A 14,770-nucleotide genomic window follows, 5' to 3' on the forward strand; every position below is an offset into this window, starting at 1 on the left:
TCTTTCCAGCTTCCATGGTGAGCATTAGTGCTACTTCTTACTGTATCAAGGGACCAAGCTTTTGATGTCCACTGAAGTTAGAGGTCTCTCTCTGTGGCAGTGATGTTTTTTTATAAATATTTTCACAAATTTGAGAGGTTCAGATTCTATTTGCAAAAATAAAACTTCTCTCGGGTGGATTTAAAAATGTACCTAATAGAATAGATCCATCACTTACACCAATAGGCTGCTAATTCTTCTCTATTTGGCTTACTGATTACTTATCCTTTGTCAGCTTTTTGTCAGTGTTAGTTTCCCGCCTTTTGATTTTTCAGGAAGAGCAACTCTTTCCTGTTTGCCTTATGAGTATCTTTAAGAGCTACTGACTGGAGACTTAATGAGATTTGACATTTGGACCCCCAACCTTTTCTTTTTTGTCAAATGCCTTGTCCCTCTTTCCTTAAGTCTGTATGAGTGCTCTTCAACAGGATGTACATCACATGTTCTAGAATAATAATGATGTTTAGAAGCACTTGATTTCGGGCTTCTGTCTGTATATGTAATGTGACTCATTGCTTCTGTTATGAAGAATAATATTTCAAATACATTTTCTTGCCTCTGCAAGTAACCATATGTCAAATTATAATTTAGAAAATCTAAATCACTTATTTATGCTGATCACTTCTCATATTTCTCTGATTAGACAAAGAAAATCAATCAAGTCACTTAACTTTTTTAGTGAGGCAGTGTTTGGGTTGAAAATGCTGTAGGGGAGTGTGTGTTTAAAAACAACTGTTTCTGTGAGAGTGGAGAGAAACCCATGAAGACAAGCTGGGGTTGTTTGTTTTTTTTCCCCTATTAGATCTAGGTTTTGCAAAACCTTGTTTTTTAAAATAAATTTTGGGTGAGTGTTAATTAACTTGTTAATTATTTTTCATCTTAAAACAAGATAATTTAAAATCAGTTTTACTCACAGTGCTTTTCAGTACTGTGTTCATATATCTTTCTCCTAGTATTACAGTTGATGACATCACAGAAGAGTAATATGTATAAGCTGCCTGTACTGTGATGTGAGGACAATATATAAATAGGCAAAATATATTTGAACACCGGTTTTGTAAGGAAAATATTGATTTGTCAACTTAATGCATAATTAAAATATTTAATCAATTTAATGATTTAGATCGTTTCTATTCTGGAAACAGTAAACATTATAGTTAAATTATAATAGCAGATCCATTGATCTTAAATCCTGATTTAATAGTAAAATATATATATTTCTCATCTAGCTTAACTTGTTTCTTTATTGTGATGACCTAGCTTTAGAGTTCTGACTTCAAATATAGTCTCAATTAGCTTGCATAAAGCTTGCAATTTAATTTTTTTTCCATAGTATTTCTCTAGATAGTATGCAAACAGGCTATAGACTGAAAGTCTCATATCAGCCTTAACTATAGTTTTATTACCACAATATTGTAAGTAATATTCAGGTAAATAGGGTTGTGTTTTTTGTTTTCCATTACTGGTGGAGGGTGGCTAGTGGTTAGAGTACACTTTTGGGAATCAGGAAACCAGATTCTATCCTCAGCTCTGTTCTGACTCACTGTGTGAGTTAGTGCAAATCACTTAATCTCTGTATAATTTCTCTCTGTAGAATTAGTAAACAGCCACCTATGTCACCTGGATTTTGTAAGTCTTGTTTAATTCATATTTGTAGAGAGAGTTAAGATCCTGGATAAAAGGTGCTGTCTAAATGCAAGTTGATTTTGCCATAAATGGGTATTTAATCTTGAATGTTTTATCTGTTTCATTTTGTTTTGCAGAATGTTGTTCCAGCTGAGGTATCGCTTGTTTGTGTAGTAAAACCTGATGAATTCTGGGACAAGAAGGTTACACATTTTTGTTTTTGGAAAGAGAAAGATAGACTTGGCTTTGAGGTATGTATAGTAATTTTTTTTTCCTATCAGGAATGTTGACTCTAAGCATGCTAGAATGATACATACCTGATTGAAATGGATATTTCTTAAAGAATGCTTATCATTATTCCAGATTGCTTTCTAGATACCTCTGAAAAACTACTGTGACTTATTGCTTTTAAAATATTCTTTAGCTGCAAAAAGAACTTAGGCAGACTATTAAATGAAGTTTTGGAGATGGAGCTTTGCTGCTTTTATGGTGGTTTGACTATGAGGATGAAGCTGTTTCATACCACTTTCCGTGCTTTTAGCTACAAAAATTGTTCTATAATGCTGTAGTATGTATTCTGTACGTGGCTCCACCACCGTGGACTGTTTGGATGCTCCTCTTCTGCTATCACTCAGGCAGGAGCAAACATTTTGAAGGTACAGTCCTTGGTCTTGCTAAATTCATCTCCTCCCTATACCTCTTAATTTTTGGTAAGTTGCCAAGGTTATAGACACCCTATGTTTTTCTAAGATTATGTTCTGACTTGCATGAAACAGTGTGTGTATATATATATAAGGGATTGCAAACAAGTATAGTTGCATCTTTTCATCTTTTACAAGGGTAGTGGAGTCGAGGGAAAAATAAGACTGCATTATAACAAGTAGTGTTCTGAATGTGGAATGACTAGGGTGGCCAGACAGCAAATGTGAAAAACCGGGATGGGGGTGGGGGGTAATAGGAGTCTATATAAGGAAAAAGACCCCAAAATGAGGACTGTCCCTATAAAATCGGGACATCTGGTCACCCTAGGATTGACCCTTCATACTATCATTGTGAACGAGTCTTGTTCAAACTGAAATTTGGTCTCCTGAGCACATAAGTAGATATAATATCCGGTCATCCATTGTTCTTCACAGATAAATCAAAGTGACTTGAGGGGGGACTTCGTTCCCTTTAAAAAGGATCAGAAGGAAAACACTCTCCCTTTCTCCATGATGATAGACAAATGTTTCTTCCTGTTGCTGGGATTGTAAGATGTTCTCAGTTTGCAAAAATTCTTATAGAAACTATGAGGGAGAGTGGGGATGGGAAGGTAGCAGCCCAAAGATAGACACAATGTTGTCTTCTGTGACTGGGGATAAATAACTGTCTACTTAATTGTAAAGTGTAAGATGTCCCTAAAGATTTCACCAATAAGAAGAAAGATAGCACTCTAAATAATTCGTATGGATTTTAGGGAAGTTCAGGAAGCATTTGAAGTTGTAGTGTAAAGGAAAGTTTCTTCCCATGTCATCCTGTAAGCCATTCCTCTTTTTGTTCTTTTTCATCCTTATTAGTTGTAAACATTACAGGCTCAGTGGTTTGAAATTAATCTCATATACACTTTTCTACATCCCTTTCCTAAAGGCTCTTCTTGTGACTTAGCTAGAATATCTTTCTAGACAAATAAGTGGCATACGTTAAGTAAAAATCTGATATGCTAATAAGGCAAAGTTAACGTTAAACAGTCATATGGCGGGGTGGGGGAGGAGGGAGGATTTTATTTGATCTCAAGAGAGTGTTCAGCATCAGTCATTAAGTTATAGTTACATGTAATTAAATACAATAAGGACAACCATTTAATGAAGAATGTCCTACCTTTGTACTGCTGAAATTAAAGCTCTGTGTTTTAAAATACAGTAAATAGATATGAGTAGTCCATAGTTAGTTATTTTGAGGGTGAAAGCACAGAAAAAGTCCAAGTGCTGAAATGCCAACATTCTGTTCTTTTCTGGTCAAGAGAAAAGCTTTTTCAACAATCTTTCCTAACGACTCTTGTACTATTGCTTGATGGGTATGCACTCCAGAATATACAGGTCAGAGAGATGTGAATAGAGGCATGTATACTGCTGTCTTAAAAAATCCAATTTGAATGAAATATCTAAATTCAACATACTGTTATCAGCTATTAAGGCCTGTTTTGTAAAATATTTTCAGATTTGTTATCTTTTTCGTTTGTTTGAATTAAAAAAAAAAAAAAAAAAAAAGGAAAAGGGAGCACAGTGGGCACCTTCCCTCTTCTTCTCCCCTCATCTCCCATCAAAGGTTTGAGAGAACTTATGAAACCTTCACTTTCTTGGCAGGAGATTGCCTTTGGCCTAATGGCTCCAGTTTTGCCATTTTGTGGCATTGTTTGACTTGAGCTCTGTTACGCTCCCCTACTTCATGTTCTTTGTCTATTTCACTGTGCGGTAAAACACAGAGTAGGCCATAGGGAGAGTGAAACATTGCAGAATAGAAGCAATTGGTGAGAGTAGCCTGTAGCTGTAAGTGAACAATTTATTCCAACTTCTCCACTCATTCATCCTTTAGAGAATTTGCTACTTGGTTACAGTTAGAAAAGCTGACTCACTAGATCTTCTCTTTCTGTTTATCCCAATTCTTATGTTTTAGAGATGATAGTATTTCTTAATTTCTTTGTTTTACTACTTTTAGCACTGCAGAGCAGAGATATGGCTATAAGAGTGTGTTCTAATCTGATTTCATGCATAGAATCATTCACTAATTTGTAGTAGCATAATTTTTATTACTTGTGATGAAAAACACAGTTTGACTTTCAGATCGTGGATTGAATTTGCAGCACTAGCAGTTAACAGAGAGGTTTTTCCTAACTGAGCATATTTGATTTGGAAGTCACTGAGAGAATAAACATGCAACCTCATGCTGCCATTTTCCCAGTCACTTTTCACAGTATAATCTCACTTTAACTACAGTGATTGCTATAATAAATCACTGAGTCAAGAAAAAATGGCACTGGAAGCACATGATGGCCTGCATATTTGAGACTTAAAATGTCTTAAAAGTTGCCAGCACAGTTACTTGAGGTGTCTGGCATGGAGAGAGTTTCCCATAGGTATATTCTGGCTAGTAGCATTCATAAGATATAATTGTGTTTACATATTATTAACCGCTCTGCATTTACCTTTTATGTATTGTGAAAGACACACAGTTGTATGGTATACATGTATTGTGTATAGTTGTGCAACACATGTTCTACAAAGAGATATTTGTGAGTCCCAGGTCACTTATTAGTCCATTTGGTTCTTACTGAAACATGTTCTGTTATGTTCAAGAACTCGTGGAGGATGTGTGAGGTCCCAGGAACTGAAGAAGGGCCAACCTAATGCCTATCTTTAAAATAGGGGAAAAGGAGGACCCATGAAATTATGGATCACTTCAGCCTAACTTTGATACATTGAAAAGACACTGGAACAAAATATTAAACAATCAGTTTGTAAGCACCTAGAGGATAATAGGGTGATATTAATCACCAGTATGGATTTCTGAAGAATCAAATAAACCTAACAACCTTCTTTGACACAGTTCCTGGTCTAGTTGGCAGCGGGGGAGCAGTAGACATGATCTATCTCAGGGGTCGGCAACCTTTCGGAACTGATGTGCCGAGTCTTCGTTTATTCACTCTAATTTAAGGTTTCGCGTGCCGGTAATACATTTTAACGTTTTTAGAAGAACTCTGTCTATAAGTGTATAATATATAACTAAACTATTGCTGTATGTAAAGTAAACAAGGTTTTTAAAATGTTCAAGAAACTTTCATTTAAAATTAAATTAAAATGCAGAGCCCCCCAGATTAGTGGCCAGGACCTGGGCAGTGTGAGTGCCACTGAAAATCAGCTCGTGTGCTACCTGTGGCACATGTGCTATAGGTTGCCTACCCCTGATCTATCTTGATTTTTAGTGAAGCTTTTGACAGAGTCCCATATGACATTCTCATAAGCAAACTAAGGAAATATAGTCTAGATGAAATTACTACAAAATGGATTTACAACTTCTCTGAATGCGGTTTTTCAACTAGCTATCAGTGGTTTGCTGTCAAACTAGGAGGGAGGTATCTAGTAGGGTGCTGCAGGGGGTCTATCCTTAGTCCAGTACTATGCAATTATTTTCATTAATGACTTGGATAAAGGAGTGGAGAGTTTGCAGATGACACCAAGCTGGGAGGAGTTGCAAGCACTTAAGAGCACAAGATGAGGATTCAAAATTACCGTGACAAATTGAAGAACTGGTCTGAAATCAATAAGATGAAATTAAATAAAGATAAGTGCAAAATACTACACTTAGGAAGGAAAAATCAAATGTACATCTACAAAATGGTAAATAAATGTCTAGGAGATGGTACTACTGAAAAGGATCTGGGGGTTAAGTGGCTCACAAGTGAAATATAAGAACAATGTGATACAGTTGTGTGAAAGGCTAGAAGTGTCATAGGTTCATAGATTTACTCTTGGGGGAATTCAGCACCAAAACATTTAAAATTCTGCACACAATATTTTAAAATTCTGCATATTTTATTTGTTAAAACAGCAGAATATAATCATGCCAGTTTCAATTATTTTGGTAATTTATTTCAAAATACCTGTCAGCAACTATAGCTGTAACAATACAGACCCCCCCCCCCCCGGTCCTTCTGAAGGCGCGCAGGACAGGCCCGCTTGATTTTGATCGCTCCGGCATGGGCCGCCAGCATTGTACTCTCTGTGCTGGACCTGTCGGTAGTCGACCCGTTCCCTGCCTCTTCACCTGGACCTGATCACACAGGACTGGCCGCCTTGTCACCCGACCTCCAGTCGCTGCACCTCTCGCGTGGCTCCTGAGTGGCTAACTCGGTCCGAATTACATTGCTCTTCCCCAGTGAGGCAGTCCGGTCGGGAAGTAGAAAACCATCTACAAGGCACATACGTAGCCAAGTGGAAGCGGTTTACGTGCTGGTGCGCGGAAAAGCGCTTCCATCCACCGTGTTTCCATACCGTTAATTCTAGATTACCTTTGGTCGCTCAGGAGCAAGGCCTGCACTGTCCTCTCTCCGCGTTCACTTAGCGGCCATACTCCACTTTTCACCCAGGAGTGAAGACAGCTCGGTCTTCTCGCCACCCAATGGTGTCCCAGATTCCTCAAAGGCTGGACGCCTTTACTCGCAGGTCCCGCCCCCCAGCCCCCTCCTGGGATCTCAACCTGGTGCTATCCCGTCTCATTCTCTCCCGTTTGAGCCGCTGGCTACGTGTTCCCTTCTTTACTTGTCCTGGAAGACGGCATTCCTGGTGGCGATCACTTCTGCTTGGCGCGTGTCGAGCTGCGCGCCCTCGTCGTGGATCCCATATACGGTTTCCATCGGGACAAGTGCAACTGCGGCCCGCACCCGCACTTCTTCCAAGGTCGTCTCGGCCTTTCATGTCAACCAAGACATATTCCATGACCGTCTTCTTCCCAAAACCACACTTGTCTCCAAGGAGCAGCAGTTACACTCCTTAACGTGCGCAGAGCGCTGCCTTTACATGGAGCCATACTAAACCATTCCGTAAGTCGCCCAAACTCTTTGTTGCCGTCGCGGAACGAGTTAGAGGGTTACCAGTTTCCTCTCAGAGATTTCCTCAGGGTGACTTCCTGTATACGGACCTGGTACGACCTAGCCTTTGCTACCCATTATGCCTGTCCAGCAGTCCAGGGATTGATGCGGCCTTCGGCTCTGCTGTGTTGCGCACAGTGACCCTAACTCCGACCCCACCGCAGGTAAGGCTTGGATCACCTACTGGAATGGATATGAGCAAGCACTCGAAGAAGAAAACACGGTTACTCACCTTTTAAACTGTTGTCTTCGAGATGTGTTGCTCATATTGTTCCCCGTCCTCTTCCCCACTGTCGGAGTACCGGCAAGAAGGAACTGAGGAGCGGGCGGGCCGGCAGGTATACATCACCCGCCATGGCATGGGCCACTCTAGGGGGCGGCCTGCCGGCCCGCTGGAGTTGCTAGGGTAAAAGTTCTCCGACGAACGTGCACGCGCGGCGCGTACACCTACTGGAATGGATATGAGCAACACATCTCGAAAAACAACAGTTACAAAGGTGAGTAACCGTGTTTTCTTCATGTCTGTTGAAGGTAGACGTAGTAATGGGCTTAATCTGCAGTCAAGGAGATTTAGGTTAGATATTAAGAAAAGATTATCTATAATGATAGCTGGAATAGTTTACCAAGGGAGGTTGTGCAGTCCCCGTCATTGGAAATTTTAAAGAACGGGTTAGACAAACACCTGTAAGGGGTGGTCTAGATATACTTGGTCCAGCCCCAAATCAGGTGGTTTGACTAGATGACCTCTCCACAACCCTTCCAGCCCTACATTTCTATGGCTTCTGTGTACATATTTGTTTTCTTGGTCATTTTAAGATACAGAACCTATCAAACATTCATAGAATCATAGAATATCAGGGTTGGAAGGGACCTCAGGAGGTCATCTATTCCAGCCTCCTGCTCAAAGCAGGACCAGTCCCCAGACAGGTTTTTTTGTTTGTTTTTTTTGGGGGGAGGGGTTCTTTTGTTTTGTTTTCTTTTACCCCAGTTCCCTAAATAGTCCCCTCAAGGATTGAACTCACAACCTGGGTTTAGCAGGCCAATGCTCTCCATTTGAGGTTTGTTAGAGCATTACTTTAAAATGGGAGGCACTCCCTTCTGAACAGCAGTAGATTGTAAGAGGGAGTTGGTAGATATGAGAGTGAACAATACTTCTAGTGTTGTAACAACTTTTATGTGAACTGTGGGGAATTTTTCATAAAACATAGAGTTAAATAATATCCATTGCCTAAGGAATGTCAGAGAACTTAGTCTGTTTTTCAGGGTTTGTTTTTTTTTTAAACAATAACTTATTCCATGTGGTGTTCTCAGAGGCTGCTCTTCTTCTGTACTAGTTGACTGTGCCTGCTGCAGGACAGCACTAATGCAAAAGCCTCTTCCTAAGAAATGGGGAGAAACAACTATACCCCTAAAATAGAAGAGGAAGCTCAGGGGAATTTTGTTGAGAATAGTGCAGTGAAGCTGTATTTGGGAGGGCATAGGAGGAATCGTAATGCTCAAGCAGCCTGGTCAGGCCAGCTAGTTGGCAGTGACATCAGTGAATTCTCTCCCATTCTGCCCCCACTCCCATCCTTTTGCATAGTTCAGCCAGACAGTCTCTTTCTAATGCCTTCCGAGTGCTGCCATTTGGAGTGACAGTGTGCTCTGTTCCTTCCCTGGCTCTACAGCAGACAATCACTACTCCTAAGTAGGAGGAGAATGGGTATAAACGGGAGGTGGCATAAGGAATGGCACCTGAGTGAGTGCAGAATCCTTGTTGGCATCTTTTCTAAAGGCTACTGTGAGACCATTGGAGACAGGTGACCTGACTCAATTGTGGTGCTGTAGGGCATGCCTACCTTCATGCTTTTGAACTCCTGACATCAGTGCTCTGTGCCCTCCCCAGTACAGCTCCCACTTGGTTCCCAACAAAGCTTTCCCAGTCCTATGATCGAAGAGGCTCTGTTTCCCACTCCCACCCTCTTCTAAAGCCAAAAGTAGTGAGAACTCATGTGAACAAGCAGCCAGTGTTGCCCCTAGAGTTTGCTGTTAGCCGAGCTCTCATTGACTAATAGTTGGCCATTCCAAATCAAGGTGATCCCAAATGGACTGCAGATTGTCTTGTTACTCCCCAGGAGTCTCATTCTTCTGAAACATGGAGTTGGTTATTCCAGGCATCCTTTAAATCTGCTCAGGTTTTTGCATTAACAAATGCAAAGACTAGGATCCTTTTAGAATTTCCTAATCCTTTTTGCTTTTTCTAAGTACTATACACACACACTGGCATAAAACCAGAACGGCCTTCCTTTTAGCAAATAGTCATTGTTTCATTACATTCATGGTTATTAGAAATTCATATGTAATAACTAGGATCACTGGAAAACCTGAACATACCTTAAACCCAGAATCAGTGAATTTCTTGATGTTTGCAATTTGCATGCAGCTCAAAACTGCCCTCGGACTATTTTCTCTGCATATGGCATCCATTTAAAAAAAATCTTCTTTGACATTGATTCAGATATAAGGCTGTCAGATTAGCTTTTTGAAAATCAACAATCAGTGTGAAGAGAGGAGTGTGAGGGGTTAGATCACAGAAACCCTCTTGGGAGCTGCCACCTGACGTGCCAAGACTACTTCTACCCCTGCTTTCCCTGCCAGCTCAGGACTCCATTGTTTACATGCTACCTTGAAAGTCTTCAAGCAGACTTCCTATGTGGATTGGAGCATTCCAAGATCCATTGTCCTTTAACTGTTTCTTGATCAGGTACTTAATTTCAACATTCTTTTCTCCAGGAACTGACCAAATGCTCTACTAAGGTTATTTAGAAATCAAGCCAGTACACAGTTAACATTAATAACTTTGACATAACATACAAAAATGATACATGCATACAAATAGGATTAATATATTCAGTAGATCATAACCTTTACAGAGATATGTTACATGACATATGTAGCGTAAAACACATTCTAAGCATATTTCCATAAAGCCTTATGGGAAGTACTGTCACAAGGAGAAATGACCCATTTGCTCTTTTATCCTTGTGGAAGTTTTGGAGCAAGTTTTAAAAGACTTTCCAAATTTAGGATTGGGATGATAGTCAAAAGCTAAGAGGTAAAAGCAGCAAAAATGTAACCTTCTGCAAATCGTTGAGAGATCAGTACTTAGCGTAGTCAATAAAAGAACATTCTTCTGTGTCCAGGGACTGAATGATAAGTACTGTAACGCTTTTACTGCAGCAGCTAGACCATTGTAAATTCTTAACTGCTGCTTCAAAGATTTCGTGTGACAGAAATAAACAGAACCACACTGCAAAATCTGAAAATACATTTTTAACACATTAAATATTGGTGGATATTTGTGTTAGTTTCCATCAACTCCAAATCACAATTCTGACTGAAAATATTGTGCTTCCTTATCTACCTTCCTTACATATTTATGTAATCGGCGTCACTGGAATATCTTCCCCAGAATATACAAATAGTAACATTCTATCTCTTGCCATTTTCCTTCTGCCTCAAAATAGCTTAAATAGCTTATAGAATTTTGTTTTGTGTATTAGGATCCATGTGTGTGTTTAAAAAAAAAAAAAATTGATGGAAAACTAAATTGTTCAGCATGCTGAAGTGCTTTGTTGAATCATGGTTTTCATTCTGAAAATGGTTAAGTATACGTTAGTTGAAGCACCCATGATTGCTATAACTGAAAATTTACAGAAAAATATCTTTGCTCACTTTGTGCATTTGAAAGTGCTTTGGCCTCAGTCTTTCCAATACTTAGTCATGTGCTGATTAGTTGATAGGCTGTCCTCATATTCTGAAATTAAATTCTGTCATTGAACCGGTATCTATACCACAGCTATTAATATTTTTTCATAGCACATTTATCCCCAATACAGTAGTTGGAAGAATAGTGAAATTGCAAAAAGATCATAATCTTACCATATTTTTTTTGGCTAAAAATTACAATTAAGGAAATACTTATGTGAAGTTTGTAGATATTTTTAATGCATATCACAATGGTATCTAGCCACTGAAAATTTCAGTTTGCACAAAAATATTTAAAAAAAAATAATCTAGTGAATTTTAATTAGAGTATACTCTTTGCCCCTCTTTTATTCCTCCAGTATTTTATCTGAGGATTGTGAAAAGCCCAATTCCTGCCCCCACCCATGATTTTTTTTACGAGCGTGTAGATCAAGTATTTATATGAATATAGCATGTTTGTGGGTTGTTGGGTTTTTGTTTTTTAATTCTGGAAACACATTAGGTCTATTCTTCCAACTGGAAACTGTTCTAAAAATTCAGGCTGAATCAGGGAAGCATTCCTGTTCAGGAAGAATTCTTACATTCTTTTCTGAGTCTTAAGAGGGAACCAGTGTGAACATGAAGATTCTTATAATGCTTATTAGACTTGTTAGGAAACAACGAGGAAGTTATAATGCTGTGTAAAAGCCTATAGAGGAAAGTGACTGGATGGGTGAAATAATTGTTGAATTAAAGAAGAGAATCTGAGTAGTGAGTGAAATCAACTGAGGGTATGTCTATGCTACGAAATTAGGTCAATTTTATAGAAGTGAATCTTTAGAAAGCAATTTTATACAGTCAATTGTGTATGTCCCCACTAAGCACATTAAGCTGGCGGAGTGCATCCTCAATACCATGGCTAGCATCAACTTACAGAGCAGTAAACTGTGGGTAGCTATCCCACAGTCCCGGCAGTCTCCACTGCCCATTGGAATTCGGGGTTGAGCTCCCGAAACAACTAGAATAGGCTGAAATACAGCAAATGGAATGTAATCCTGAGTTCATTTTTTCTCTTATAGAGTTTAAAGTTCCTTTGCAGTTCAGTTCGTTAAAATGATGGGGAAATTGTGGCAGTGCTGTCATGGGAGACAAGATGGCTGGATTCAGAAATTTGCCCATCTGATTAGCTCACAATCTTGATTGAGTCCCTTTGTAATTAAAGGAACAATTTAAATAGTTTGTTAGGTCAAGTGCCTTATAGCAAAAGTTTAAATAAATTGCTTCTGAATATTCTAAATAATTATGTATTTTCTGAGGTTCAGTCAGATTTTTATCTCCCTTTTTCATGATTTCCATAATTTCTTGTCCTATTTTCTTTCTTGGTTGCTCATTAAAAGCCACCTACTTCAGCTGTTATCAAGAGAAGTGGTGTTTTTTCTGTTAATGATGAGAGCATTGTGATTACTTAAAAAAATATTTAACTTGAGACATCAGCCTGGAACATTGGGTATATACAGGACAAATCAGTATCAAGGGGATAAAATGGTCCAGCTTATATAAGTGTGGCAACTTTATTGTACTTCTAGTCCAGATGAATCTCTCAGTAGTTGCTGTGCTGTTTCAGAAGTCTTTATGTATAAAACTACAAACATGCATTTTTTTCAACCTATGGCCTTCATCAGGTTTAGAACACTGGATATTTGTTTGTGTGCTTCCTAGTAAAGAAAATATCCTAATACAATAGATACGGGTTTCAATACTTGTTTAGATCTTTAAAAATAGACTAACAACTAGTATCCAGTGTGGATGCAGGTAGACTGTTTTACTTTGTATATTTATACATTCCTTTTTATACATTCTGTAAAGTTCCCTGTGTGTTTACAGTGCTACATAAATATTCATTAATAATAAAGTAGAATATCAGTCTCCTTTTCTGGAAATGAAGGCCAACTGTCCTTGGTATGTTTATAAATAACTCCTTTTTTAAATGTACCTTTTCTACTGCTAGAAGACACAAAAATCCAATTTCCTAGGATAATTCCTCAATATAGATAACTTACAAAATTAGAGGATTTGGGTCTAAACCGTAGATGATCACACTCTGATTTGCATTAGCTGAATTAAAGATCTTAATTGACTCCAAAGTTAGGATACAGGGCCTGTGGATATGGATATGGATTCTTCAGCAATAAATTTAATACAGTTTTTCTTCCCTAAAGAGACTATTGGTCCCAGTTTTACTGGGGCCATTCCTGTTTTTTTTTTAATGTGATGTCGGTGACCTGTGAATTTTTTAGGATGTTTAAGTATCCTGGCATTTTAATTTCATCAACGCAATGTTCTTAATAACCAAATGTTTGTTTATAACATATTGCTGTAGGGAGAGTTTGCACTAGTCATTGTTTTCAGAGCTGTTTTTATTCAGTGAACATTAATGACACAATATACTCATTCAGAATAATACATTACTAAAAGAAATCCTGCACTCCTAGGGCACACACATGTATCACTGTTGCCTCAGAAATAGGCCATAGTATCACAAACACTTTTTTTAAGTGTACTTTTTTTCTCTTTTATGAGAGTATTTTGCAATCTTAAAAAAAAATCCCTGATTTTTTTTCCTTTTACTCTTCCATTGAAGTCACATTGCTGTTAAGGATAAATGGTTACTGCAAGAGCAGCACTTAGTTACTATAACAGCAGCATTTTGTTAATGTGAGCAATATTATAATTGTCAAATATTCCATGAGGCTAGTCTTCTGAAAAGAAAAATTGTATATTAACCAGGGCCAACTCCAAACCCATTACTATTTCCCTGATTGATATGATTGCCTTCTTGATATCCATTGTTATAGCCAGAAGAGTTGTGTGGAGGAAGCCCACGATGGGGACTCTGGCCATTAACACTTCCTTCTGCCCTTGAAAGACCCCAACAACCATATGTCCTGATCAGTCCTTTTCTCTTTCAGGAAATTTAATCTTTTAACATTAATTTTGATATCAGACAATCCACTATCCAAAAGCATTTAATCTGGTTTCAGAGAAGACGTTTTCCCCATAAAGTCAACATAGTGAGCATTAAAAAGACTTAGAGAAATTGCAAGCAAACAGTGGGGTTTTGTTTCCTTTTTATTATAACAAAGGCTTATTTACACACACATCTCATCCTTGTGGACTGAATGCCGGTTAATCAATAGAAAATTGTCATACCTAATGGCTTCCCCTAAAGGGGAGCAAAGTTTAATAATGATATACTCTAAAGTTGATGTTGAGACTACTGTAATTTAATATTAATGATTTTGGAAGGGAAAGCAGACATCTAGTTCAAGTGTGCCAGTGAAGCAATGTTTTTTGTTGTTATAAGCTATAGAGGTTTGTGAGAAACTTGTATGTCTTTAAAAGCTTTGGGAAGCATGAAGGACAGACAAAAAGGGCCAACCAGCATAATGGAAGATGAAATTTAACTTGAATAAATGTCAGGAAATTGTAACATAGGAATTTAAAGGAACTTTTTTTAAAACATCTTTTTTTATAGAACATATAGTCTGCCTATGACATTCACTGTCACAGGAGGTGACAATTATTATTACTGTATTTTCAAAAGCTATAGGAAACTTGGACAGCAATAACATTTGTAGGTATGCACGTTAAGATAATCATGCTTCAGGACACAATTTGATCTCAAGCAGAATTCCTCTCTCCACTTGTTCAGTATTGCACACCTGGCCATTAGTTTCTTAGGCTATTTATCCACAA

At 38.3% G+C, this 14,770-nt stretch overlaps 1 protein-coding gene across 4 annotated transcripts in view; it reads left to right on the top strand.

Annotated features, from left to right (window-relative positions):
* Positions 1-14,770, top strand: part of SESTD1 (SEC14 and spectrin domain containing 1) — a 110,212-nt gene that overhangs the window by 48,923 nt on the left and 46,519 nt on the right. For all 4 annotated transcript variants that reach the window (XM_032783823.2, XM_032783820.2, XM_032783822.2 and 1 more), the window contains one exon: positions 1,803-1,916. In XM_032783823.2, the coding sequence (XP_032639714.1) occupies positions 1,803-1,916 (114 nt within the window). The remainder of the gene's footprint in view (positions 1-1,802; positions 1,917-14,770) is intronic.

Source organism: Chelonoidis abingdonii, chromosome 10, assembly GCF_003597395.2.
Source record: "Chelonoidis abingdonii isolate Lonesome George chromosome 10, CheloAbing_2.0, whole genome shotgun sequence".
Classification (NCBI taxonomy): Eukaryota; Metazoa; Chordata; order Testudines; family Testudinidae; genus Chelonoidis; species Chelonoidis abingdonii.